This window comes from Dothidotthia symphoricarpi (genome assembly GCF_010015815.1).
Source record: "Dothidotthia symphoricarpi CBS 119687 unplaced genomic scaffold P153scaffold_4, whole genome shotgun sequence".
In the NCBI taxonomy this organism is placed as follows: domain Eukaryota; kingdom Fungi; phylum Ascomycota; class Dothideomycetes; order Pleosporales; family Dothidotthiaceae; genus Dothidotthia; species Dothidotthia symphoricarpi.
Genome location: NW_022985011.1, coordinates 172795 through 198024, shown reverse-complemented (window position 1 = coordinate 198024; position 25230 = coordinate 172795). Strand labels below are relative to the sequence as shown.

The 25230-nt window shown below is 51.4% G+C and overlaps 6 protein-coding genes across 6 annotated transcripts; 4 read left to right on the top strand and 2 right to left on the bottom strand.

Annotated features, from left to right (window-relative positions):
- Positions 1-1460: 1460 nt before the first annotated feature.
- P153DRAFT_283411 (uncharacterized protein) lies at positions 1461-2635 on the top strand (the record flags this gene model as incomplete). Its single annotated transcript, XM_033663262.1, has 3 exons — positions 1461-1617; positions 1674-2135; positions 2190-2635. The coding sequence occupies 3 exons, from the start codon at positions 1461-1463 to the stop codon at positions 2633-2635; spliced, it is 1065 nt and encodes a 354-aa protein (XP_033526914.1).
- A 686-nt stretch (positions 2636-3321) lies between these two features.
- On the bottom strand, positions 3322-4471 carry P153DRAFT_166439 (uncharacterized protein). Its single transcript, XM_033662287.1, has 3 exons — positions 4454-4471; positions 4104-4406; positions 3322-4036 (listed from the first exon to the last, which is right to left on the bottom strand). Exon 3 carries the CDS (start codon positions 3993-3995, stop codon positions 3459-3461), a length of 537 nt encoding a protein of 178 aa, XP_033526913.1. The 5' UTR covers positions 3996-4036; positions 4104-4406; positions 4454-4471; the 3' UTR covers positions 3322-3458.
- A 518-nt stretch (positions 4472-4989) lies between these two features.
- Positions 4990-5683, bottom strand: P153DRAFT_273768 (uncharacterized protein; the record flags this gene model as incomplete). Its single annotated transcript, XM_033662923.1, has 2 exons — positions 4990-5571; positions 5624-5683. Coding segments are annotated over 2 exons (642 nt in total), but the record flags the coding sequence as incomplete, so codon positions are not given.
- A 491-nt stretch (positions 5684-6174) lies between these two features.
- On the top strand, positions 6175-13634 carry P153DRAFT_373261 (uncharacterized protein; the record flags this gene model as incomplete). Its single annotated transcript, XM_033669453.1, has 12 exons — positions 6175-6384; positions 6434-6882; positions 6930-8478; positions 8526-8888; positions 9609-9800; positions 9884-9929; positions 9978-10033; positions 10080-10506; positions 10556-12596; positions 12646-13019; positions 13101-13274; positions 13327-13634. The coding sequence occupies 12 exons, from the start codon at positions 6175-6177 to the stop codon at positions 13632-13634; spliced, it is 6189 nt and encodes a 2062-aa protein (XP_033526911.1).
- A 1769-nt stretch (positions 13635-15403) lies between these two features.
- On the top strand, positions 15404-18479 carry P153DRAFT_283929 (glycoside hydrolase family 3 protein; the record flags this gene model as incomplete). The annotated part of the gene is made up of 4 exons (XM_033663290.1): positions 15404-15646; positions 15921-16046; positions 16096-18377; positions 18431-18479. The coding sequence occupies 4 exons, from the start codon at positions 15404-15406 to the stop codon at positions 18477-18479; spliced, it is 2700 nt and encodes an 899-aa protein (XP_033526910.1).
- An 807-nt stretch (positions 18480-19286) lies between these two features.
- P153DRAFT_332798 (uncharacterized protein) lies at positions 19287-25141 on the top strand. Its single transcript, XM_033665529.1, has 5 exons — positions 19287-19705; positions 19829-19908; positions 19962-21880; positions 22149-24227; positions 24279-25141. The coding sequence occupies exons 1-5, from the start codon at positions 19596-19598 to the stop codon at positions 24840-24842; spliced, it is 4752 nt and encodes a 1583-aa protein (XP_033526909.1). The 5' UTR covers positions 19287-19595; the 3' UTR covers positions 24843-25141.
- The last annotated feature ends 89 nt before the right edge of the window (positions 25142-25230 follow it).

Below are 25230 nucleotides of genomic sequence, written 5' to 3'. Positions count from 1 at the left end.
CGAGTTTGCGACATTCAAATTACGTCGACGAAGCCTATGTAAGCGTATCTTAGCGCGTTTAGCAGCGACCCTGCATTCTCCACACTCCCCACGACCTCTCTTTCGCCTACGCTCAACATCAACACTAAATCATTCTGTTTGACGGCTTGCCACATTTCTGCGACGATTGGTCTATTCTTAGTTGGTGCAAACCCTCGGCTGCTTCCTGATATGTCATTTCCATACACTCCCAGGGTACCGATGCTTTGAAACTCGAGACGTAAAGTTCTGTCCATGTCACTCGTGCATTGCACCGCCCGGAAACCTCAACACATTAAATACGGAATTGTCACTAATCCTGCGACCCACAGTGTGTTTGCGCATTATTCAGAATTATGAGGCGTCAACCTCATCGCAGTTTAGCAATACATACGTGAGGGGTACAAAATGCGAGGTATCTTCTCAGCACGTGTAGGCAACACCATTCAAGAGCATCTAAACAGCGGTTACCACACAGGATATGTGATTTCTTCAGGCTCGATCATCAAGCGGCCGGCCGGTTCGGCACAGGTGTCACATTTTCACGTGAAAGCGGTCGAGTGGCGATCCCCCTGGCTCGATATACACGTTCATTGGGTGGAAGCTCACCTGCTCCCTTTGAAGATCGCGTGCCTGCAAATAAGCCAGACACTTTCCGGAGAGGATGTTGCACTCTGTCACGCATAATATCGGATTGGTTGACTGTGTCACTGCAGTTGCAGTGGGTCTAACCCTAACGATCCCCGTTGCCGACGCCTAGTCTGGGGAAGTATAATCTAATGTGCGGGTGTGGCTACTCATTGAGTCCGAGCTTAACTTCTTTCATCTGTCTTTTTTCCATTCGTCTTTGGGAACTTACACCTGTCGGGGCCGCCGGCTTTGACATCTGACAACATGGACTAATCACTTGTATGTAGCCACTCACATTTTGCAATTGCTAGGTGAGCTGTCTGCCCCTTTCAAGGTACAACAAATATATCTACCAGTCGACTCTCTGTTCCAGTATGCCTCCATGATGGATTTCTTAACTGGGCGGCAATCATCTCGGAATTTTGCCATGTTGAGCGAATGTGATGAATCACAGTTGAACCGTATGACCCTGTCAGCGATCGCGCCTCTATATTACAGCGACCCTTGAACTTTGTCTGTCGGTGAACAGCCCAATACGACTTAGTTTTGTAGAGTTCCCGTCTCCGCCTGCGTTTTACTCTTCCCCGGTCATCATATGTAAAGCTTGGTTCCCCACAAGATCACCTCTCCCCGCAGACACCATCAGCCGTGCCGAGGCGTTGCAATACACATAGTCGACTACGAACGAAATTGAATACGATCATATATTTCGACGCTATCGTGCTGCGGTCATCAGTAGGACTTCCAATTTGTCTACTACTTCGATCACGATCAGTCAGAGTCTTGGTTAGATCTCTTGTTTTTGCTCTCAAATGGACTACAAAGGGGAGCAACATGTAGCGGAGGTGAATACGAATTCAACGCATCAGCGAAAACGGGGGGGCATTCTCAATACCCTGTATCCTCCAGGGCCGAAGCCAGGCGCCAAGGGACGAGTGAAGAACCACTGCAGAAAGTTCTGGTGGTGTGGTAAGTACTTGTCCTCTAGAGCAAACTGCCTTCGGGTGTAGGCTTACCCGTCATAGATCTACTTGTTCTCGCCGTCCTCGTCCTGGTCATCGTACTCCCCTTGATTTATGCCGCCGTTCCCAAGATAGCCCAGGACCAAATCAATGGCTCGACCCTGGAGGTTACAGCCCAGGACGTCACAGGCCCACGACCTGACAGTATACATCTGAAGCTTGAAAGCACAATCAAGAGTGACAGCAAATACCATCCCACACTTGACAGGTTCGATGCCTCTTTATCGCTAGAAGACAAGAAGCCATTCCTCAACATTGTCATCCCCACTACCAAGTCTAAGGAAGAAGTTTTCGTTACGGTCGATCAAGACATCAAGATTACGGACATGGCTGCATTTACTGAATACGCTATGGTGGCCCTTGCCAGCGAGACATTCGACGTGTATCTAGATGGAAAGCCGACTATTCATCTGTCAGGTCTGCCAGCCATGAATGTCGACTACAATAAGAAAATTTCCATGAAGGGTAAGTTACTCCAACGTGGCCTATCTATCACAACCAAGCTGACTAGAACTTCAGGTCTGAACGCGCTGAAGGGTCTTAACATTACCGATTTTGAGATTCTCCTCGACTTGGACAAAGTGCTAGCAGACGGTTCCAACGCGAAAGGCACCGTCTTCATCCCAAATCCCTCAGTCATGACCTTGGATCTCGGTAACGTCACCATGAACCTCGCCGTCGGAGATGAATCGCTCGGTTTCTCACTGCTTCCCAATCTTATTCTGAAGCCTGGTGACAACTACATTCCCATGCAGGCTACCACCGATCAAGCCAAAGTCATCACCCTGATCACAAGCAAGTACAAGAATGCCGTTCTTCCCCTTGATATCACTGGCAATTCGAGTATGGTCGGGGATCAGCATCTGTCGTACTTTGAGACAGCACTACAGCACAGCAAGATACGCGTGGACCTGAATGTCGGACCGGCGCTGGCGGCTGTTGGCTTGAACCTCACCGGATCCTAGTTTGCAGGGTTTGTGATATATATATACGGTGGAATACTGGGATGGTCATTGTTTGGAAGGCGCACTTGTTGTGCATGATACCTGTTGCACATTTGCACACGCGCTCATTTGTTTAGGAAGGCCAGTCTCACTCGCCTGTGCTATCTGTTGGTCTCTTGAATTGAAATATTGGTCCTACCACATCATTGTCTCTTAAGCAAGGTGTTATGCCGTACTTGGTCGATGGTTCCACATTTACATCGTTCGTTGATAGCACTAAAACCCGCATCGCTCACGGATGAAGGCCCAGAAGCGCCACGAGCATCAGGAAAAAGACGCCAGGTATTCATGACTCAAAATTAAGAAATTTAGAAGAGCTTGATCGTCTGGCCGAGAAACGGGTGGTCAGAACTGGTCACCATTACCAATAAACGAAAACTCAAACTTCGACGTGTGCTCGGTACAAGTTTCAAAACTTGCGTTTATGATTGTGTTAGGTTTCAAAACAAGTTCTGAACTAAATCCCCATCTTAGCGGCGCCAGAGGTTACTCAAATATGCCGCGACACTAGAAATCTGTCTGTATATTTGATTTCATTATGCCAGGTAGCGTTGTCTCTGTCGGGGAATTGTAGCTATAACGGTAAAGGGATATAGTTACAACTGTATATATCACGTATACCCCATACTAGCTAGATAGGTGAACGGTGATAGTTTAGTGAAGTATACGTTGAAAAGTCAATCTCTCCAAACTCCAGCCGGAGTTCCGACATCCACGTCCGATCCAGACTCTTCATTCTAAACCCTCAGCCCTTCCATGGCCCTTGATAGCAAATTCCCAATTTCTACTCCACCTCCCACTCGCCATCGAAGAACTCTGCGACACCCACTGCAGCCTCGCCTCCTACAGCCCGGTTCAACTTGTCTACGGATTCTGAATGTCCGCTTGCAGCGCTCAATGCGAGTATGACAAGCTCCTTGAGGTTGCCAACAACGTCAGTCAAGGCGATGACCTGCTCCTGACGCATTGGTGCTCCATTAGTACAGTACGGCAAGAGACTGCTGACTGCGTTTTCTGGGAGACAAACATCTTGGCGAACAGGTATTTGCGTAGATGCAATGTTGCGCGCTTGATGATGATGTTGGGGTTGGTGTCGATGATGAATTTGATGTTGGTAACGAGACTGAGGCTGTTGGGAGCCCAGATGTCGCATGGTCGTAGGGACAATCTGCGGGCGGTAGTCGGATGGTCCGTCGAGGTGTGGGATAGACGCATTACGAACAGATTTCACTTTGAGGCCCAAAGTATGTTCACCGGACGGAGGTGCTTGGACGAGTTTGTCGGCCCACACTTCGTTGCTAGGATACTGAGAGCAGACCATCACTCTTGCCGATCAAGGTGAGCAAGATAAGATGGGTCAAACTAGAGTTGGGTTGGCCGTCAGCTCAACCTTGATCCACCCAAAGTGATAAATGTAAGGATATCTTACCGAGCGACACCAAAGTGGCAAGCCGTGATTTGGTGAAGCACACTCAAACTAGTAGAGTTATTTAAGAAAAGACACGTTATTGTGATCCCTTTTGTGTTTTTCCGATAGGCTTGACAAGTCCTGGTAAGCGTTCGACGACGATGTTAGCGGGAAGTCTTCCAGGCTGCACTGCAGGCGCGCCTGCCAGAAACGGAAGCGACGACCATGACATGATAGCTGGCGGCCCGAAGCATACCTAGAGGCAGATTGTTCTGCTGCGATTCGAGAAAACTCTCGCACAAAATGCACTCTTGATTGCTTAGCCTGTCAATCTCTCAGCAGGCTTTACAGCTTCACACTGCAATACATACTCAGCAAGCACGCATAAAGAGACCGATCATGCAGTCTTGAGACGAAAGCGGTGAGCCAAGAAGCGTTTGAGTTGAATATCTTGATGTTTTTTATTGATCTTATACCATGTATGGTAGATGTACAGCGTCAACAGAAGACATAACCAGACCGTCCAGTGACCTGTCATGCACACGGTGTAGCGAGGTACCAAGACATGAGTCCATGATGCAACTATTTATGTGCCAGAGATGGGTATCATGAGAGGAGAATACGTGCACGACGTGCTGTGTTGATTTACAAGAGAGGGGCAGTGGTATGCGAGTACAGCTGGAATACCATAAACCGTTTGATGACAAGAGCAGCGAGCATGGATAGGAAGATACTTGAGCTACGCGAAACTCTATTCCCCAGATGGTGGCTCGCTAGTCGGTTGTAGCTTATTCGCAGACCCTGAAACATTCGCGGTCGGTATAGGTTTTGTAGGCGCAGCTTTGGTGTCTGTTCGCTCTTTTACTGTCTTCTTTTGTTCATTGTTGCTTTCCTCGGTCTTCTTCTCCTCCGCCCTCTTTTCTTCTGTCTTGCCGTTCCCTCGCCAGAAGCCTAGCAGCTTCCCTGACGGCGTAGGTTCAGGATGCTTCACCTTGAACTCCTCCAACTCTGCCTTGACAGCTTTCAACTCATTTTGCATCTCGTCCAAGTCTTCTCGAATGTCGTCTCGCGCATTCCTCGCTTTCCTTCTTTGCCGCCATTGCTCGACCAGAATGACACCTATCCCAACAGCGAAAATAAACGTTTCGGCCACGAAGTTTGCGCCCGTCTCGATCGCCTTCTGTTCCGATAGAGGCCGTATCCGCGGCCTCGTTCTTTCTTCCGCCTTTTTCTTGATATCTGCTCTCTCTTTCTCCGTCATGGCCTCTTCTGCCTTCATCTCTGCCTCCGTTTTGACTGTGGGTGTTGCAGCTAGTCTTCGTGCTGCTTCTGCCGCTGCAACTTCTTTCTTGATTTGGCGGTCGATAACGGCGGGGTCTTGGAGCAGGCCGAGACGCATGTGCATATCTATTCGATGCAGTCTTTGCGCGAAGCTAACGCATATTTTTCGGAATCGCTCGTGTTCGTGGGCATTGCGTTTGATGGCATTCTGCGAATTTCATAAGAAGCAGTCTGGGAGTATTGAATGCAGCATCGCATACAGCCATTGGCTTGGCCAGTGTCCTGACGAAGAGAGAGGTAACCTTAAGCGTGAGAGACATGTTGGACTGTAGTGGAGTAGCTCCGGAATGGTTTGGGAGTTTATATCAAGCAATTGAGTTGGGATTTGCGGATCATCGCAGTTCCTATCAAAGCAGGGACATCTGAAGAGTCATGCGACAGCTTGTGGAGACGTCAAAAAGAGCAGTAGAGGTGCTGAAGATAGATCATGGTTTGAATCGAAGTTGCCTTGAGATCGCATTTCGGCGGATCCATGACACCGACGTCACCCGCGCCTTCCCAAATCAAGCGTGTTGTCAACAAGGCCAAATGAGTCTGAATTATCGCGCAACCAGGACCCAGACATATCCTCAGCCGTATTCCTCGAGTCGAGAATCCTTACCAGTGGTGGAGCGACACATCACTCACCGGCATCGATCGGGACAAGCGCACAATTGGGTCCGTGCTTCACCTAGCAACCATCTAGTGCAAAACAAACACAGCCAGAACTCCAACACCAGCTCTCACGTCACTTTCGACACTCCACCACGAAATGTCTGCCCCATCCATCCACGCAGACGCGCCGCCCGACCTTGTGTGCGATCCAGAGGGTCTGCAGTATGAAACAGGCCCGCAGCTGGGCAAAGGCGGCTTCGCCATCTGCCACCGCGCGAAGTTGTTGGGGCATGAGCATCTCGGCAGCAGCACAGTCGCTTTGAAGATCGTCAAGAGCAAAATGGAGCCGCCCAAACTGGCACAAAAGGTGCAGCGATCCCAGCAGAGAACATGGAGTTCATACTGACGCGCTGCAGTTTGTGACCGAACTACAGATACATTCGAAACTGTCGCATCCCAACATTGTCGAATTCTTCCGCGCCTTCTCCTTCCACTCGAGTACCTACGTCGTCCTGGAACTGTGCGAGAATGGCTCCCTTGCCGATGCGATCAAGAAGCGAAAATACTTCACCATGCCCGAGATTCGACGATTCATGATCCAGACATGCGGCGCTATCAAGTACCTGCACCAGCGCAACATCGTACATCGCGACCTCAAGACTGGCAATCTTTTCTTGGATCGCGACATGAACGTTAAGGTCGGCGACTTTGGCCTTGCCGCTCTCCTCGTCTCACAAAACGACTATGGTGCCATTCGCCGCACAACGATGTGCGGGACGCCCAACTATCTGGCACCAGAAGTACTGGAAAAGACAGGAAAGGGTCATGACGAGAAGGTTGACCTCTGGGCTATTGGTATCATGATGTAAGCGCAATCAGCAGAGAACTTGCAACATACACTTACAAGACTAGGTACACACTCGCTGTAGGCAGGGCACCTTTTCATGCTGCGAAGCGCGAGGACATTTACCGAAAGCTGAAGGCGCGAGAATACACCTGGCCAGATCTTGCGAAGTTCGCGAACGAGATCACCGACGACCTGCGCGATATTGTATCGATGCTGTTAGTGCACGAGGACGACCGGCCGACTCCCGACCAGATCGTTGCCCATCCCTTTTTCAAGCTAGGATACATTCCGTTGGAGCTAGACAGTGGATGCACCTCGCGGATACCCAAGTGGGCAAAAAATAAGCCTCCCACAGCCACGGTTGTGAAGCGCGGATATACTGAGGAGTGGTGGACAATGTGCAAGGCCTCTGCTGTTGGCGAATACGAACCCGGGAAGTCTTTCGGGGCATACGGCAGCCGAAGAAACAAGACAGTAGCTCGCGACTGCCAAAAAGAGATCGAGGCGGGCAAGCAACCGAACATACCATTTGGCAAAGACACCGTCTATGTGCCTTTCCCCGTACGCGTTCAATGGCCACACCAAGTTGCTGGTGGCTTGAGTGAGATCTCAGAGGAGAAGGAATCGTCTGCTGAGGGGCTGGCCCTCGCAGAGACGACTGGGAACGACCGCATAAAAGCCCGCGTCCCCCGCATCACAAGAAAAGAACAGGCGCCATTGCCTGCATTGAAGGAGAACACGGAACCAGTACAAGAACCTGAAGGGGCGCGGAGGATAATGGACAAGGGGCCTACACGTCTGAGGGCTACTCGCAAGATTTCAAACCCTGGTCGAGTGACCGCGACAACAGCTGCAGCGCCTGCCCCATTGCGCGCACCGCGAGCCAACACACGAGCGCGAACCACCAAAGAAGTTGCTCAAGAGGCACCAAAACAGACGGAAAACGGCCTCCAAGATTTGCCGCCACTGAAGATCGCCAAAACAAGTACCCGAACAATCGAGGTACCGGAGCCAGTAGCCTCTCAGCCATCCAGATCGCGGAGTGGGCCACAATTTCGCACAATCAGCGCTGAGATGCCTACTACCGATCCTGTAGCCGTCCTGGCGCGTTTGTATACATTCCGGGATAATCTGGCACGAGCCCTTGACAAGAAGCCATCTAGGTCACGAAGGGACCAACCCGCAAAATTGCCATACGTGGCGAAGTGGGTCGACTACTCTCGTAGATATGGCGTGGGCTATGTTCTCGACGATGGCAGCATCGGCACACTATTGACGGCGGATGGGCATTGTCCAGTCACTGCTGCGATTGCCACAGACGGATATAACCACCTGAAGATGGCTGGAAAGGACCGAGACCTAGCACGAAACGTACCGCTTGATTTTTACGCGACTGCAAAGAAGAACGGGGGTCTCTCCCGCGTCGAGGTGCTAGAGCGTCGACGCGTCGAAGAGATACGGACAGTATGGCACAAGTTTGGGAAATACATGTGTGCGACCTTTGGGGACGAGGAGTTGCCTTTCAAGAAAGACGCCAAACAAGGGAATTTCGTCAAGTTCTACCAGCGACTTGGTAACGTTGGCATTTGGGGTTTTGACGACGGGTCCTTCCAGGTAAGCACTGCGACTGTGAGTGCGGTAGCATTTCTGACTTTATTTAGTTCAACTTCCCTGACCACACCAAGCTTGTGTTGTCGTCAGACGCCGGGCACTGCCACTTCTTATGTCTTCCGCTTGATGCCACATCGCTTCTGGAGGCCACTGGAAACGTACCATGGAAGCATGTGAGAGCACGCGCGAACCTGCGAGGGTCTCTACAGCAGCTCTTGTACGGTTCTGCCAACAAGGAAGACGGGTACAAGGAGATCACTGAAGCCAACCACCTTCGACTAAAGATCGAGTTCATGCTCTCTGTGGTCGAAGAATGGGTTCAGAATGGCGGCCTGGGCTGTCTCGTGGAACCGAAAGATTATTCTTGGACAGGGCCGCAGCTGGAAGAGACGAAACGCCTGGACTGGGCGAGCGTTGGGCGGTTTGGCGGTGACGTCTTCTCATGAATTTACGAGCATTTTTTGGGCGTTTGGGCGGCAAGCGAAGGCGTTTTGATTACGGGAATATTTCTACCCACGGGTCGCATTTCCACGGTGTCTGCTTGTCCCTTCTGGACAGTGTTGTTGAGTACGGTGTTTCTTCATTTTCGGACGCTCCTTCATGACGGTGTGAGTCAGGGGCGTTTGATTCGTAGCACTGCGTTTGCAGGAGAATTGAACTTGGTCGCAGCTACCAATCTCGGGTTCTTCAATGTTGATGCCTGGTCGAGTGCCGCGTAATTGATGTACGAATGTTTGTGCCCAGGGATGCTGGGCGTCTTGTCTTGTTGCACTTGGTTGTTAATCGCCGTGGCAGATTGCGCGTCGAACGGTTCAGTTGGTGGCTGTGCCTGGTGGCCTAGTAGTGGGGCGCGTTGTCCCGACATGACCGACCCCGTCATCGCAGGTGGCAGCGTTTCGAGGGCTGGCAACGTAGCCCACTCTCTTGCGTATCAGGAATCGCTGAGGCACCACACCCCTCAAATACTCTGCACCCGCGCTGCCTTTCGTTATATCCTCCGACGTGGATCCATTCCAATCCCATCACGCGACGGTTCCCCAACGCAGGTCACAAGCTTGAGCTCGCTGTTGGGCAGCAATCATGGTAGAACACGCCACAACGGTTGATTTGCCTACGCTGACAGATATGTGCAGGCAGTTTCAAAGCGCGCTGGGCGCAAGAAGGAAGGCGGTGGAGCAGCGCCGAAGCAGTTTGCAGCGAAGGCTGTCTTTGAGACAACTAAGAAGAAGGAAGTGGGAGTCTCAGATCTGACCTTGATCAGCAAGGTGTCGAACGAGGCCATCAACGAAAACTTGCAGAAACGTTTTGAGAATGGCGAAATCTACGTGCGTCGACCCGGCTGCGCCGACCCCCGCGCCATACCGCGATACAGCAAGATAGTTGAGGACGGCGACTGACGCAGGCGCAGACATACATTGGACATGTGCTGGTGTCCGTCAACCCATTTCGCGACTGTATGTGGGAGCATTCGCGTTATATGGGAAGCTGCTGACGTGGAACAGTGGGCATATACACAGACCAAGTGTTAGACAGCTACAAGGGCAAGAATCGGCTGGAGGTACGGCGCATGACTGTCACTGAGTGCTCAGAGCTGACAGAACCAGGTCCCCCCGCATGTCTTCGCAATCGCCGAGTCTTCATACTACAACATGAACGCATACAAGGAGAACCAATGCGTGATCATTTCCGGCGAATCCGGAGCAGGAAAGACAGAAGCTGCAAAGCGATTGATGCAGTACATCGCGAGCGTTTCAGGCGAGGGCAGTTCTCAGATTCAGGAAATCAAGGACATGGTGTTGGCCACGAATCCTCTGCTCGAATCCTTCGGAAACGCGAAAACGCTGAGGAACAACAACTCTTCGCGATTCGGAAAGTATCTCGAGATCCACTTTAACGCGCAGGGTGAGCCGGTGGGAGCCAACATCAACAACTATCTACTGGAAAAATCACGAGTAGTAGGCCAAATCATGAATGAGCGGAATTTCCACATCTTTTACCAGTTTGCGAAGGCAGCGTCGCCGCAATACAGAGGTATGGCCTGCTCAGTATAATTGACACGAACATGCGCTAACAATGGCAGAATTGTTCGGCCTACAGCAACCTCAATCTTATCTCTACACGAGCCGATCCAAATGCTTCGATGTCGACGGCATCGACGATCACGCAGAGTTCAAGGATACTCTAAATGCCATGAAGGTTATCGGTCTGGAACAAGCGGAGCAAGACAACATCTTCCGCATGCTCGCGACAATTTTATGGCTAGGCAATGCGTCTTTCAAAGAAGACGACTCGGGGAATGCTGCAATTGTGGATCAATCGGTAGTTGATTTCGTGGCATATCTCCTGGAAGTAGATGCTGAGCACGTCAACAAAGCCCTCACAATCCGAGTCATGGAGACGAGTCGCGGTGGACGGAGAGGCTCTGTGTATGATGTGCCATTGAATTGCGCCCAGGCAATTTCAGTACGAGATGCGCTTGCAAAGGGCATTTATTTCAACCTGTTCGACTGGATCGTACAGCGTGTCAATGTATCACTGAAAGCTCGAGGTGAAACAGCTCACTCTATCGGTATCCTAGACATTTACGGGTTTGAAATTTTCGAGCGCAACAGCTTCGAGCAGCTGTGCATCAACTACGTCAATGAGAAGCTGCAGCAGATTTTCATTCAGTTGACTCTGAAAGCAGAACAAGAAGAATATGAACGGGAACAGATTAAGTGGACACCGATCAAGTACTTCGACAACAAGGTCGTGTGTGAGCTCATCGAGGAAAAGCGCCCGCCAGGCGTCTTCGCTGCGTTGAACGATGCTTGTGCTACAGCACACGCCGATCCCACTGCTGCAGATGGAACCTTTGTTCAAAGACTGGATGCGTTATCATCAAACCCTAACTTTCAGCCTCGCCAGGGACAATTTGTTATCAAGCATTACGCTGGTGATGTCGCGTACGCGGTGGAGGGCATGACAGACAAGAACAAGGATCAGCTTCTGAAGGATTTGCTGAACCTCCTAGGCCAGAGCGCAAACCCCTTTGTCCACACTCTCTTCCCACATCAAGTCAACCAAGACGATAGGCGACGACCGCCGACGGCTGGAGACAAGATCAAAGCTTCAGCGAACGACCTCGTTACAACTTTGATGCAGGCTCGACCATCGTACATCCGAACTATCAAACCAAACGAGAACAAATCACCAAAGGAATACACCGTATCAAGCGTATTGCATCAAGTCAAATATCTTGGTTTGCAAGAAAATGTTCGCATTCGGCGAGCTGGTTTTGCGTCTCGTCAGACATTTGATAAGTTCGTGGAAAGGTTCTTCTTGTTGTCTCCCAAGTGCTCGTATGCTGGCGAGTACACTTGGACAGGCTCCTACGAGTCTGGTACCAAACAGATCTTGAAGGACACCAACATGCCGGCCGAGGAGTTCCAGATGGGCGTAACGAAGGTTTTCATCAAGACGCCCGAGACGCTCTTTGCGCTCGAAACAATGCGCGATCGATACTGGCACAACATGGCAATTCGGATCCAGCGTGCTTGGAGAAACTACCTGCGATACCGGGCTGAATCCGCAACCCGGATACAGCGTTTCTGGCGAAAGCTAAACGGCGGTAAGGAGTTTATTGACCTTCGTGATCAGGGCCACAAGGTTCTCCAGGGCCGCAAGGAAAGACGAAGATACAGTCTGGTCGGGTACCGAAGATTCATGGGCGATTATCTCGGCATTGGCAATAAGGGTGGCCCGGGCGAGGTGATTGCTAATGCTATCGGACTGTCGCCCAACGAGGAGGTGCCTTTCTCGTGCAGGGCCGAGACACTTGTTTCGAAGCTTGGTCGCTCGAGTAAGCCTGAGCCTCGAATGCTTATCCTCACCAACAAGAACGTATATTTGGTCAAGCAAGTGATGGTCAACAGGCAGGTCCAGATCCAAGCTGAGAGAACAATACCTGTAGGCGCAATCAAGTTCATCAGCGCTTCGACCTTGAAGGATGACTGGTTCTCCATCGGGGCAGCCTCACCCACAGAGCCTGATCCGCTCGTTAACTGTGTGTTCAAGACGGAGTTCTTTACGCATTTGGCAAATGTTTTGAGAGGAACATCAAACCTCAAGATTGGTGACACGTAAGTTGTGGCCTATACGCGAACATTTGTGTATGCTTACACATTATAGAATCGAATATAACAAGAAGCCTGGCAAGCTAGCCCAGGTGAAGGTAGTCAAAGATCCTGCAGTCGCGAGAGACGATCTGTACAAGAGTAGCACCATCCACACCGGTCCAGGAGAACCTCCTAATTCACACTCAAAGCCCACTCCTAAAGGAAAACAAGTTGCAGCAAAGCCCATCACGAAAGGCAAGCTCCTACGGCCCGGCGGTCCAGGAGGAGGCCCCTCGAAGCTTGCCAGTCGTCCTGCGCAACCGAGAACAGTACCGATACCTGTTGCGGCGCAATCACGGATACCACCCGCGCCGGAACTACATCCAGCCTTCACTCCTGCCGCACCGCAGGCGCGAGCCATTCCTGCCGCTCCACCGATGAATATGGGTGCGCCCCAGCCCAAACCCGCCGTTCATCCAGTCGCAGCGCTCTTCCATAACACGAATCACGAACGTGGTGCATCGACAGCATCATCGCGGGTACCGCCTCCGCCTCCGCCCCCGCCGCATCATCCTTCTGCGCCACCACCTGCGCCTAAGGAACCTACATACAAAGCGTTGTACGACTTTGCTGGACAGTCAGCTGGTGAACTGAGTATCATGAAAGATGAGATCATCCTGGTTGAACAGAAAGGGGATACTGGTTTGTACTATCCTTCCCTTCCCCCAAAATACCTTATTAATTCAATGTGTAGGATGGTGGCTCGCCTCTCGCCTTGATAAATCTGCCTCGGGCTGGGCACCTTCCGCTTACCTTGAAGAACACGTCAGTAAACCAGCGCCGCCTCCTCCTGGTCGACCCAAGCCTCCTGCTCCGCCTGCCAAGCGCCCTGCGGCGAGGAAACCGGCTGGGGAGGCGGCAAGGGATAGTGGGTACTCTGGAAGTGGATCGGAGACGGGTGCGAGGGATAGCAGTGGAAGTATTGCGGGGGGACTGGCGGAAGCGTTGAGACAGAGACAGGCTGCTATGCAAGGGAAGACTAAGACTCAGGAGGACTGGTAGGGTGGATAGGAAATGAGGAGTATGTTGGTAGAGGACAATAGAGAGTTGTTTCAACGTTTCTTAGGGGGTCATGTAGAGGGGTTCATCTGTGGGGATTGGTTTGATTGTGTTGGTTGAGAGGTTTACTATGGAAAACGCAGTGCGGTGCTGATGGAGAGGCCCAAATTGCAAATAACCACACACTGGGACGACAGTTGCGCTTGTCTTCATCGAATGTGTCTGAGGCTAACTTAACATCGCTTTGGTCTGGCTGTATGTGGAGTGTTATTGATAAAATGAAATGTGACCGTTGAAAGGATGATCGCTGTACTGTAGAAGCCTGCCCAATTGCAGCACCGTTAGCAGGGACCGTGGCTCAGTCACTGCGTTGCGGTCTAGCGATACTGCAAGTGAGCAGATTTTACAGTATCTGTCTCACATGAATGGGGTCTGGAGATGGCACTCTAGAGAAAACCCCATGATCTCGAGACTCAATATGCAGGTACTCAAAGGTGTTGTTAAAGGCACCGTGGCAATCTAAGGTTTTAAGCAACACCTGATTCTCGGTAGATGTGTGATGGGAGGATCAGATATTACTTGGAAAGACCACGGGACTGTGACAGTTTGCTTTGATGAAGGGAAATTTGGTGAGGAGAGTGTTAGTACGATCGATACTCGAAATGTGAGGGATGTTTGTATTGGATATATATTTGATTTGGCATAGATGTTTGGTGTATCAGATTTAATCGATATACAATAACTTGGGTTCGTATATTTGATCTAACACCGACTGAAAATATGGATGCAATAAATAGTAAAGACGTCTGTCCGTTGCCCAGACATAGCATCTCCACAGGACAGGGGCACGACGCAAAGATTTCTCTTTCATCAATCAAGACAAAACGGGCGATCCAACCCGGTTAGCGGGCCGATACAGAGCTTATCGAGGCGAAAATAGACGGTTCGCGGGCCTGTCGTCCGCCACACTCCCGAGCTTCCGGACGCCAACAACGCCATCACCACCTCACACTACAGTTTCTCCACCACTCGACCGCGCAATTAACCCCCGGAAGCTGCCCTAATGCGTTCCAGACTAGGTTCGGAGCATCCACTTCCGGCTCGCAGTTCAGGACCGCCATCACCGTGTGGATGTACACATTAGCCATCGAATCAGAGACCTGACAACTTACAGCGGCGTGGGATGGATTGGCATCGAAGCCTGCGCTGACTGCTTCAAACTGTATCCTGTTTGTGCTCCTTTGCAGCAATTTTGACCGTAGAAATGAGTGAAACATTGAGGAGGAGAAATGCGAACGACTGCTCGCATGCACTCTTGGAAATCGCCACAGTTCAGCCCTCGACAGGGTCCAATCTGGATTGACATAATCGAAGAGGCTCTTTCATCTGCAATGAGGACAAGTCCGCGTATGCTTCGGAATATTGCCGTCCCGCCGTCCAATAACCCCCGTGTTGTAGATCGAAGGCGAGCCTGCGAGCCGTCGCTGGGATACCAGGATATACCTTAATACGTGCGCAGATTCCAACGTATCCATCTGGGGTCACGTTGCGGATGGCCTATGCGTTCGATTTGATGGTCGTAGTCCCAACGACGCGCGGGTACTAAAAGATGACAATCTACTGCGAATATTCTTTATTCTTGTCAATTAAGCCTCTCATTCTGCTTCCTCACTTCTCAGCTTGTTTACTGAAAGAGTGGTAACGGCGGAAAGTGCGGCTCTTTGCCCAGATCTTTTCAATTATTTTTGTTCTTTAGTTCGGTACAAGAAACCATGGCTACTGTCGATATGGGCCACTCTCATTCTGTGGAACGAGACATCAAACACGTGGATGTCAAACAACCGACTATTCAAGTACAACCGGTGACAATCGATCCCCCGTATCTAACACCTGCAACGACACCGGATCAGAATTCTCCACTGGACGACGCGATGGCGGGGGAAAAGCTTTTTTCTCTAGAGAAGCCAAGTGACAGGGCGAGGGAGTTGGCTGCTAAGTTGACGCTGGAGGAGCAGGTATGTGCTTTTGATTACTCAAGAACACACCCCTGGGGTACTCAAAAGACGCTCGGGAATGAACCGTTTCGGGTCGTCACAAGATATTGCCAGCGGAGAATTTCAAAGCAAGACTATGGCTTGGATCTGTTCACGGAACAGTGACTCCAAAGTTGCATGACTGAGATCTCCTTCTCGAAAAGCTCTTCCCATCTTACTTGAACACAAAATCTACTCTCTCATTCTGGCCTACCCAAATTAGGATTGTGGAAGATGGTAGGCTGATGCTTCGCAGATCTCGTTACTGGCAGGAGCAGACTTTTGGCGGACTATGCCTATCCCAGCCAAAGGCATACCATCAATCAAAACGACAGATGGACCGAACGGTGCCCGAGGAGAATTCTTTACCAACGGTACACCTGTAAGTTTTGTGTCACTGCTCAGTGCTGGGTTTCGTCTGACCTTGGAAGGCTGCGTTATTCCCTTGCGGTATTTCCATGGCATCTACATGGAATGTGGATATGATGGAAGAGATCGGCCGTCACCTTGGAGAAGAGTGCAAAGCCCGCGGTGCTCATATGCTACTCGCTCCTACAGTGTGCATGCACCGCTCACCTCTCGGTGGACGAAACTTCGAGTCTTATTCGGAGGATCCCTATCTCACTGGAAAGCTTGCAGCATCCTATATCCGGGGCTTGCAGAGTAAAGGGATTGCCGCCACAATCAAGCATTTCGTTGGGAATGAGCAGGAGACTGAACGACAGGCGTATGATGCCATCATTGCCGAGCGACCGCTCAGAGAAATCTATCTCAAGCCATTCGAGATTGCTGTCCGTGAAGCGTCACCATGGGCACTCATGAGCTCATATAACATGGTGAACGGCATCCATGCCGATGAACATGAGCATACGATCAAAGATATTCTTCGAGCCGAGTGGGGGTGGGATGGAACAATCATCTCTGACTGGACTGGAACATATGCTACCGCTCCCTCGATAAAAGCCGGTGTTGATGTTGAGATGCCTGGACCGTCAAAATGGCGGAAACCCGACCAGGTCAAGGCTGCACTTGACAAAGGAGAACTTCTCTTCAAAGATATCGAGGAGGCGGCTGCAAGAGTACTCTACCTCGTCGATCGAACAAAAGGACTCGACAATCAATCCCCGGAGCAACCTGAACAATCGGTTGACAATGTCGAAACACGGAACTTGATTCTTCAAGCTGGTATCGAAGGACTGACACTTTTGAAGAATGATAACAACGTGCTGCCGATCAAAAATGCTAAGAAAATCGCAATGATTGGACCCAACGTCAAGCGAGCAATTGCCAACGGTGGAGGAAGCGCAGGTCTAAATCCTTACTATAGGGTCAGCCCCTGGGACGGCATGCAAAATCGGTTCGACGGCGAGGTGACCTTTGCTCAGGGCTGCGATAGCTCAAAATGGCTGCCCCTTGCTACTCCATACTGTGCAGCTCCAGATGGCCAACGTGGCGTGCGATTAGAATATTACCGTGGTGACAGGTTCAAAGGCGAGCCGGTAGTGGTACAGAACAAAGTTAGCACAGATCTCTGGCTTTGGGATTCTGCGCCGATGGAGCTCCTTCCAGATTTCTCGTTTAAGGTCAAGACAACGTTGACGCCTAAATCGACAGGGAATCATAGTTTCAGCTTTGCTTCAGTAGGTCCTGGTCGGATGTTTTTGGACGGAGAGCTCTTCATCGACAACTGGGACTGGACTGAAGAAGGCGAGGCAATGTTCTCCGCTTCTGAGGATGTGCTGAAATCGATCCAACTCAAGGAGGGCAAGCCGGTCGAGATTCTCGTAGAAAGCACCAGCGAGGTTCGCCCAGCGTCAAAGGTCTCCATTATCGGCCGTCGTTATGACTACGGCGGGTGCCGCATCGGCTACCAAGAAGAAGACAAGATCGATCGCTTACAAGAAGCTGCGGACATAGCATGTGAAGCCGACGTCGCCGTGTTAGTAGTTGGCCTTGACGCGGAGTGGGAGTCAGAAGGCTACGATAGACAGACCATGGATCTTCCCAAGAACGGTTCACAAGACCGTCTCGTCGAAGCTGTTCTAGCCGCCAACCCGCGTACCGTCGTTGTCAATCAGTCTGGGACACCCATCACCATGCCCTGGGTGCACAAGGCCCCTGCGATTTTGCAGGCTTGGTATCAGGGTCAGGAAGCTGGGAATGCTCTTGCAGACGTACTCCTTGGTAATCAAAGTCCTAGCGGCAAGTTGCCAACAACGTTCCCGGTCCGCATCGAGGACAACCCAGCTTTCCACAACTGGCCGGGTGAGAACCTGAAAACTGTTTATGGCGAAGGCATCTATGTCGGCTATAGGCATTACGACCGCTCCAAAATCACCCCCCTCTTCCCATTCGGTCATGGGTTGACATACACAACTTTCGAATACGGAACACCAACAGCGGACAATCTCATCCTCTCGGAGTCTGAAGAAGTCGTCATCACCGTCCCAATCACCAACACCGGATCAGTAGCCGCCCACGAGATCGTGCAGGCTTACGTGAAGGACGTAAGGTCCACACTTCCGCGTCCTGAAAAAGAACTCCAAGCCTTCGGCAAGGTGTTCTTGCAGCCTGGTGAGACTAGAGACGTTGTGTTGAAGCTAAACAAGTACTCTGTTGGGTACTTTGACACAAGTCTGGGGCAGACAGGCGCGTGGATTGCGGAGGAGGGGAGTTTTGAGGTTCTGATCGGGGCGAGTAGCGCGGATATCAGGTAAGTGCTGTCCTTCATCGAAGGTTCAAGCAGTATGCTAATGAGATGCGCAGGACGAAGATTAAATTTGAGGTCGAGGAGTCCCTTCAGTGGATCTTCTGAGCGTGGGATGAATGTTCTTGGGCAGTGAATGGGTGCCGGACTGAACTGGATGGAAGACAGTGGGCGTTGGGGTGTTGGAATCCTGACCCGAGCTTAATTCACGTAGAATCTTTAGGGTAGTATACTTGGGTTGCGTGCCAGAAATGAGGTGAATACGATGCTTCTTGTATGTTCAGAATGACGTGTCTCGCGGATTGGCTCTGTCTTTGTCTAGTGGCGATGGAGAGAAGAGTATTCTGGCCCCAATCCTTGGCCAGGTTTTCACTTCTTGGTTTGGAATTTAAGGGTTTCTTCGTGCAACTCCTGTTGCGAATCTCTCTTTGTGGTCTTTTACAGCATATCTCGAAGTCAGGTTAAATACGATAATGATACCCCATTATAGGTGGTGGTTCAACCTCGTCAATTTATGGGGAGCACTAAAAATCTCTTTGTTCTGGGGAGGAGGAGAACAGCGCTCTCGGTCAAGTGCAAAAGCCGAAGGTAAGCTGCGCATCCTTCTTGGGACCAACACGCAGCGACAATACAAGAACGAATTCTTTCAACAAAAGCAGATTAGGCATATAAATGTCGTATTCAAGATAATCGAGTTTACCAGGACTTTGTATGAGGTTGTAAAGCTGTTGCAAGATTTCGCTGCAGCTTACTTGCAGCTTTTACACTTGACCAAGAGGAGCGATAGCGCACCGATGGAAATCAGGTGGATGACGTTTGCTCCCTGTTGGGTTTAGCTCTCGGAGCGGAACAACATCGGTCAATCTCAGGGTTCAGGCGCTTTTGAACTCCTCAACCATCGCTATTTACCGCCCTGAATATCTGCTTTCTAAGCTCCGCTAGAGTCGCATCACATGGCCGTATAGACTGGTCGCTTTGTTTTGCCCTCTTTTGGCGGCATCTTTGCGCAAAACCGACTTTGCGCCAGCTTGAGCTCCTCCTAACCCTCGGCGACTGGTCTAGCTCCAGCTTTCGGACCACCACGACCCCAAACACGTAACCATCTCACCTGCAATCCGAGCTTCGATGAGCCGCGGCAGCCTTTAATACCACTTTTCCATCGCAAACGCGTCCACGGCTCCGAGTTCGCAACCATCTTAACGCCGACGGATCGGTAAAGCCGAAATGAATCCAGCGCACCGCGACGGGTGGCCGCCGTCACAGGCCGCCGCGCCTGGCCAACAACAAACGGAACACAACCAGGGACAGGGTCCGCGTCCACTTGGGTCATACGGGTGTGTAGCTTCCTCCCACTGGTCATCTTGCGTTGCGCCAGCAGTCATGGACCGCCCAGGCGTCGCGCGAGCACGCACGCCACTCTCTGATGGCCTGTATGCTGACGACGAGAGAAACAACAGACAGAACAACGCGAACCCACAAGCCCCGCCACATGCGTCGCCTGCTCAAGGCCCGGGGTCGGTGCTCCCTCCGCCATCTGGTACGTCACGTCTGCGAGCGACGCGTTTGTTTACGATGCTGACTTGGACGCAGCGCCCTCTTTCTACTCGTCAAACGCCGCGACAGCCCATAATCAGAACCTCCCTGCGCTGTCAGGACTGACGGGACAGCCCCCTCACACTTCGCCCCACATGTCTGCCCAGAGACCGCCCTCGTCGGAGGCGGGGACCATGGCGCAAAGCCACCAGGGCCCTCCCCCGGGCCCACAATACTCGCTACCTGGTATTTCTCAAGCGCTACAACAGCCACACATGCAGCCTCAAGAACAGACCAATGCAGACCGAGATCGAGAACTGCGCGAGGCGCGAGAACGCGATATCATGGAATCGCATGCTGCACAGCAAGATGAGATCGTGAAGCGTGAGGCAGAGCTGCACGAGCGTCAACAGCGTGAGCAGGCAGCACACCAGAACCACTCTGCGCCCATACAGATTCACCAGCCCGTAGCAGTAGCACCATCGACGCGGACGATCCATGGACCCAATGGCCTACTTGGGCAATCGGGGCCTCTGGGCGGACCAAATCCACTCACAGGACCAAGTGGCTCTGGACTCATATTTGGAAATGCGCCTGTCCAGCATGACCAAACTACACCCAGGATGCAGCATGCTGTGCAACCACCAACCCAGGCTCAGATGCTCATGCCATTTGCAGGCCCACCAGGTGCGATGGGCATGGGCCAGGGCCAACAGCCCATCCTGAACGACGCACTGAGCTATCTCGACCAAGTCAAGGTTCAGTTCGCCGACCACCCTGATGTCTACAACAGATTCCTCGACATCATGAAGGATTTCAAGAGTGGCGCAATCGATACTCCAGGCGTCATTGAGCGAGTTAGTACCTTGTTCGCAGGTAATCCGAATCTAATCCAGGGGTTCAACACATTTCTCCCGCCAGGATATAAGATTGAATGCGGCACCAATGGCGACCCGAATGCGATTCGAGTGACGACGCCTATGGGAACGATGGTTTCCACAATGCCTGCCCCAAGACCTCTTTCACCACCGCGTGGCAATCTTGTCAATGGTAACGCTGCGCCTCAGCATGAAACCACCTACTACGAAACGGCTCAGGGTCGACCTTGGCCTCCACAGCCAAGAGCTCAAGGTCCTGAGGGGCAGGATACGATGTTCTCTCCAAACAATCGTAACCTAGGACAGTCGTTACTGTATGGCGTACAGCAAGGTCAGCAAGGTCCAGCGCCAATTTCACCAGAAGTCACCGTACGCCCTCTTCCCGACGCCGTCAGCACCGCTGCTGCTCTCGCGCACCAACAAGAGCAAAGGGGAGTATCACAGCTTCAGAATGCTGTCACCGCTGCCACTGGTGGCTCTATTCTCTCGCCGAGTGCGGGCAACGCTACGCCTCTTCCGGTTCAGGCAATGAACGGTGCAGTTCAGGTTGCACAGATGGGGAGCCTTGGAGCTGAGAAACGAGGTCCTGTCGAGTTCAACCATGCCATTAGCTATGTCAACAAGATCAAGAATCGCTTCGCCTCGCAGCCCGACATCTACAAGCAATTTCTGGAAATACTGCAGACGTATCAACGCGAGTCAAAGCCAATCCAGGATGTATACGCTCAAGTCACCGGCCTGTTCAGTTCTGCACCAGATCTTTTGGAGGACTTCAAGCAGTTTCTCCCAGAGTCAGCTGCTCAGCACCGGGCACAACAACAAGCGGCGAGGAATGCTGCTGAAGATGCAGTGATGCTGACTAACGTTCGAGGTGACGCTGGCTACGGTCAGACGCCAAACCTCCAGCAAACCCCACGCGCAGACACTTCTCGACTACCTCCTATGGGTAATTTTGCGCCTACGCCAACAGCAAACCGTGATAACAAGCGGAAGCGCGAGCGTCAGGGCCCTGTGGCGGCAGCCATGCCTGCGCCGATGACCCAGGAACCGCCGACTTCGAACATGCGTGGCTCATACGGACAAAGTACCGTGAACAAGGTATGCGACTAATTTCATTTCGTCTGGGTGTTTTCTTTTGCGTGGGTTGGGTTTGTGCACGTGCCTTCACTCCCATCAATCTTTCCTTTTTATACCCCCACGTGTTGTCCTGACAACATTGACTATCTTGCACGTCTTGTCTTCGCCTGTCTTCACTTTGTACGAGATGCCGTCTACGCCTCGCGTGACGGCGAACATATCCTACAGAAGGAAGCTATCTTTAGCGAACAACAACAAGAACTACGATGCGGATACTGACACCTCTAAGCGTACGAAAACAGGCCATGCTGCCAAACAAGCAGTACCTGATGGTCCACCAGTTTCTCCTACACTCACTCCCGCGCTGCCAGAGCCCATGCCGCCAACGAACACCACGACCCCGAACCAAGACGAGCTGGCTTTCTTCGATCGCGTTAAGAAGTTTATTGGAAATAAGAACACTATGAACGAATTCTTGAAGCTGTGCAACCTCTTCTCCCAAGATTTGATCGACAAGCAGCTGCTGATCTACCGAGCACAAGCTTTCATTGGTGGAAATCAAGAGCTGTTTGCGTGGTTCAAAAAGTTCATGGGCGAGGACGAAGAGCAACAAAAGACAAGACCCAAGACTGTCAACTCGCGAGTTTCGTTATCGAATTGCCGCAGTCTTGGACCTAGTTATAGGTTGCTTCCCAAGCGTGAGCGCGAGCGGGTTTGCAGCGGGCGCGATGAGCTTTGCCGATCTGTCTTGAACGACCAATGGGCGTCTCATCCGACCTGGGCTTCAGAAGATTCTGGATTCGTCGCCCATCGCAAGAACGGGTTCGAAGAGAACCTGCATCGAATCGAGGAAGAGCGACACGACTACGATTTCAATATCGAAGCATGCAACCGCACTATCCAACAGCTGGAACCGATTGCCAATCAACTGCTCACCATGAAGAGCGATGACCGAGCGACCTTCACACTACCTCCTGGTCTTGGTGGACAGAGCGAGACCATCTACAAACGCGTTATCATGAAGATATACGGCCGTGATAAGGGACGGGACGTTATCAAAGAACTCTTCGAGATGCCATGGAGTGTGGTTCCTGTCTTGCTGCACAGATTAAAGGTCAAGCTAGAGGATTGGAAAGCCGCCCAGCGTGAATGGGAGAAGGTCTGGCGTGATCAGACTCAAAAGGTCTTCTGGAAGTCTCTCGATCATCAGAGCATCACAGTCAAGCAGACAGACAAGCGACAATTTCAACCGAAGTCGCTCACCAACGAGATCCAAGTCCGGTACGAGGAGCAAAAGCGACTTCAGACGATTCAAGAGATCCCTCAGCCTGATTATCAGTTTGTGTTTTCGTTCAAGGACGAGGAGGTTCTCTTTGATGTGGCTCGCATGATGCTTACGTTCGCGGACAACAACAGTGGTGCCGATTTTGCCAAGGTCGTTCCATTCATCAGAGAATTCGTACCATTGTTCTTTGGGCTTGACACCGAAAAGTTTCAGCAACGGGTGCAGCTGTCGGGTCGCAACACTCCCAACGAGTCTGGCGAAGACACTCCTAGTCCTGACGATGACGTTTCCCAGCGATCCCAGAAGCCAAAGAAGGGCGATCTCCGTCGCGACGTCCTTGATCCCCGTGGTAAGTCACGAAAGGACAAAGATGATGGCGTTGCGTCAGCAAGCAGGGACACCACGCCAGAAATTCCATCTGGCGCTGAAGACGAGACCACCGCCGAGAGCTCGAATTCAAACCGCAGTGAGCGACCATCTGGCCACTGGGTGGACTATTCGGCTGGTCCTACGGCGCTCGGCGACAAGGAGTTTGAGCATGACGAGCACTATCAACGCACAGAGTACAACATGTACGCCAACGCCTCGATCTACTGCTTCTTCCGCATGTTTGTATACCTGTACGAAAGGCTGCTCAAGCTTAAAGAGAGCGAGGAGGAAGTTCGAAAAGTCGTCAATCGCGCCAAGGAATCCAAACCTGCGCAGAGGCTCAAGATGCTCGACAAGCAGCCTGAAGATTTCTTCAAGGATACGTCTGCGTCGGCAAACTACTATCAGCAGGTCCTCGACCTCTTCCAGGATCAAATTCTTGGCGAGACGGATATGAACTTCATTGAAGAAACGTTACGCCGGTACTACTTGCAAATAGGGTGGCAATTGTACTCGTTTGACAGACTGCTCAGCTCGCTGGTGCGATCCGCGCTGGCAGTTGTAAGCCAAGACAGCAAGGACAGGAGCCTTGATATTTACAATCTCTTCAGGAAGGACCGTATCAACGACACCACGGCGCACAAGACCGAGATCAACTACAGGAAAGCTGTTGAGAAGTTTGCCAAGGATGCCGATACTTACCGCATCACTTACGTGAGTTGTTTTCATTCTTCATGGAGTAACGTTTCGCTAATACCTCAGCAGGACCCCGCCAAGATGGAAGCATATGTCCGGTTATTCAAGAAGGACGACCCAACCTTCGAGTTCAATTCTGTCGACCGCGTCAAGCGGTGGAGAGCATATGTAGCATCATATACGGCCGTCGAGCCTACCGAAGAGGTCGACATTGCTCGCGTCCACTATCCATACCTCAAGAAGCGCCTTGCGAGGAACCAAGATATTTCGGACGCAAACCGGTTGGACCATGTCAAGCACAGTGACAAGATCACGGTATCCATCAACCCGGCCGCCTATGTCATGACATTCATTCACAGCGAACCTTCCGGTACCGGTGGTGTTCAGTACTTCCTCCAGCCTGATGTTGTCCGTGCAGGTGTCAACGAGGTCTTCCCTAATCCTACCGAGGAGTTCAAGATCCTCAACGACTCGAGGCGTGATCTCACCCAAGAGAAGCTGGTCCGGAACAACACATGGATGAAGGACCTCAGTCGGGATGATGTGGACACGCAGAAAGCGGCTTTCAAGAAAGATCTCGAGCAGGCGAGGAGTGTTGAGGACGATGAGGATGTTGAGATGGCGGAGGTGTAGTTGGTTTTTTTGGTTCAAATGTTTCTTCTTTCTTCGACGCACACATATATACCTTTTCTTGTTTGACGGCTTAGGGATGTCCGGCGCACAAGGTGGGTATGCGAGATGAGGTTGGATGTGTTGGGTTTTTGACGATGGGGTAGGTTCAAGGGGGGTTGCATTGTGGGGTGCATGAGCGAGCAGCGATGCGGTGCGATTCATGGATTTGTATATGCTTCTCGCATGGCGTTTGGTCTGATGCACCCGACTCAAATTTATATCCACGTTCTAGTCTCTCAATCAAAAAATAGTACTATTCTAATCATGTTCTCGAGTGATATAAGAGCGTAGATGCTAACTACAGAGGTATTATTGTTCTCTCCAGCCATAACCTATCTCATCCCATCTC

Bases quoted from the DNA above. Each gene is read 5' to 3' on its own strand.
- P153DRAFT_166439 (XM_033662287.1), bottom strand. From the start codon at position 3,995: ATGGTCTGCTCTCAGTATCCTAGCAACGAAGTGTGGGCCGACAAACTC.
- P153DRAFT_332798 (XM_033665529.1), top strand. From the start codon at position 19,596: ATGAATCCAGCGCACCGCGACGGGTGGCCGCCGTCACAGGCCGCCGCG. The intron at 19,706-19,828 runs GTGTGTAGCTTC...GAGAAACAACAG, and splicing joins CGTCCACTTGGGTCATACGG to ACAGAACAACGCGAACCCAC. The intron at 21,881-22,148 runs GTATGCGACTAA...GACACCTCTAAG, and splicing joins GACAAAGTACCGTGAACAAG to CGTACGAAAACAGGCCATGC.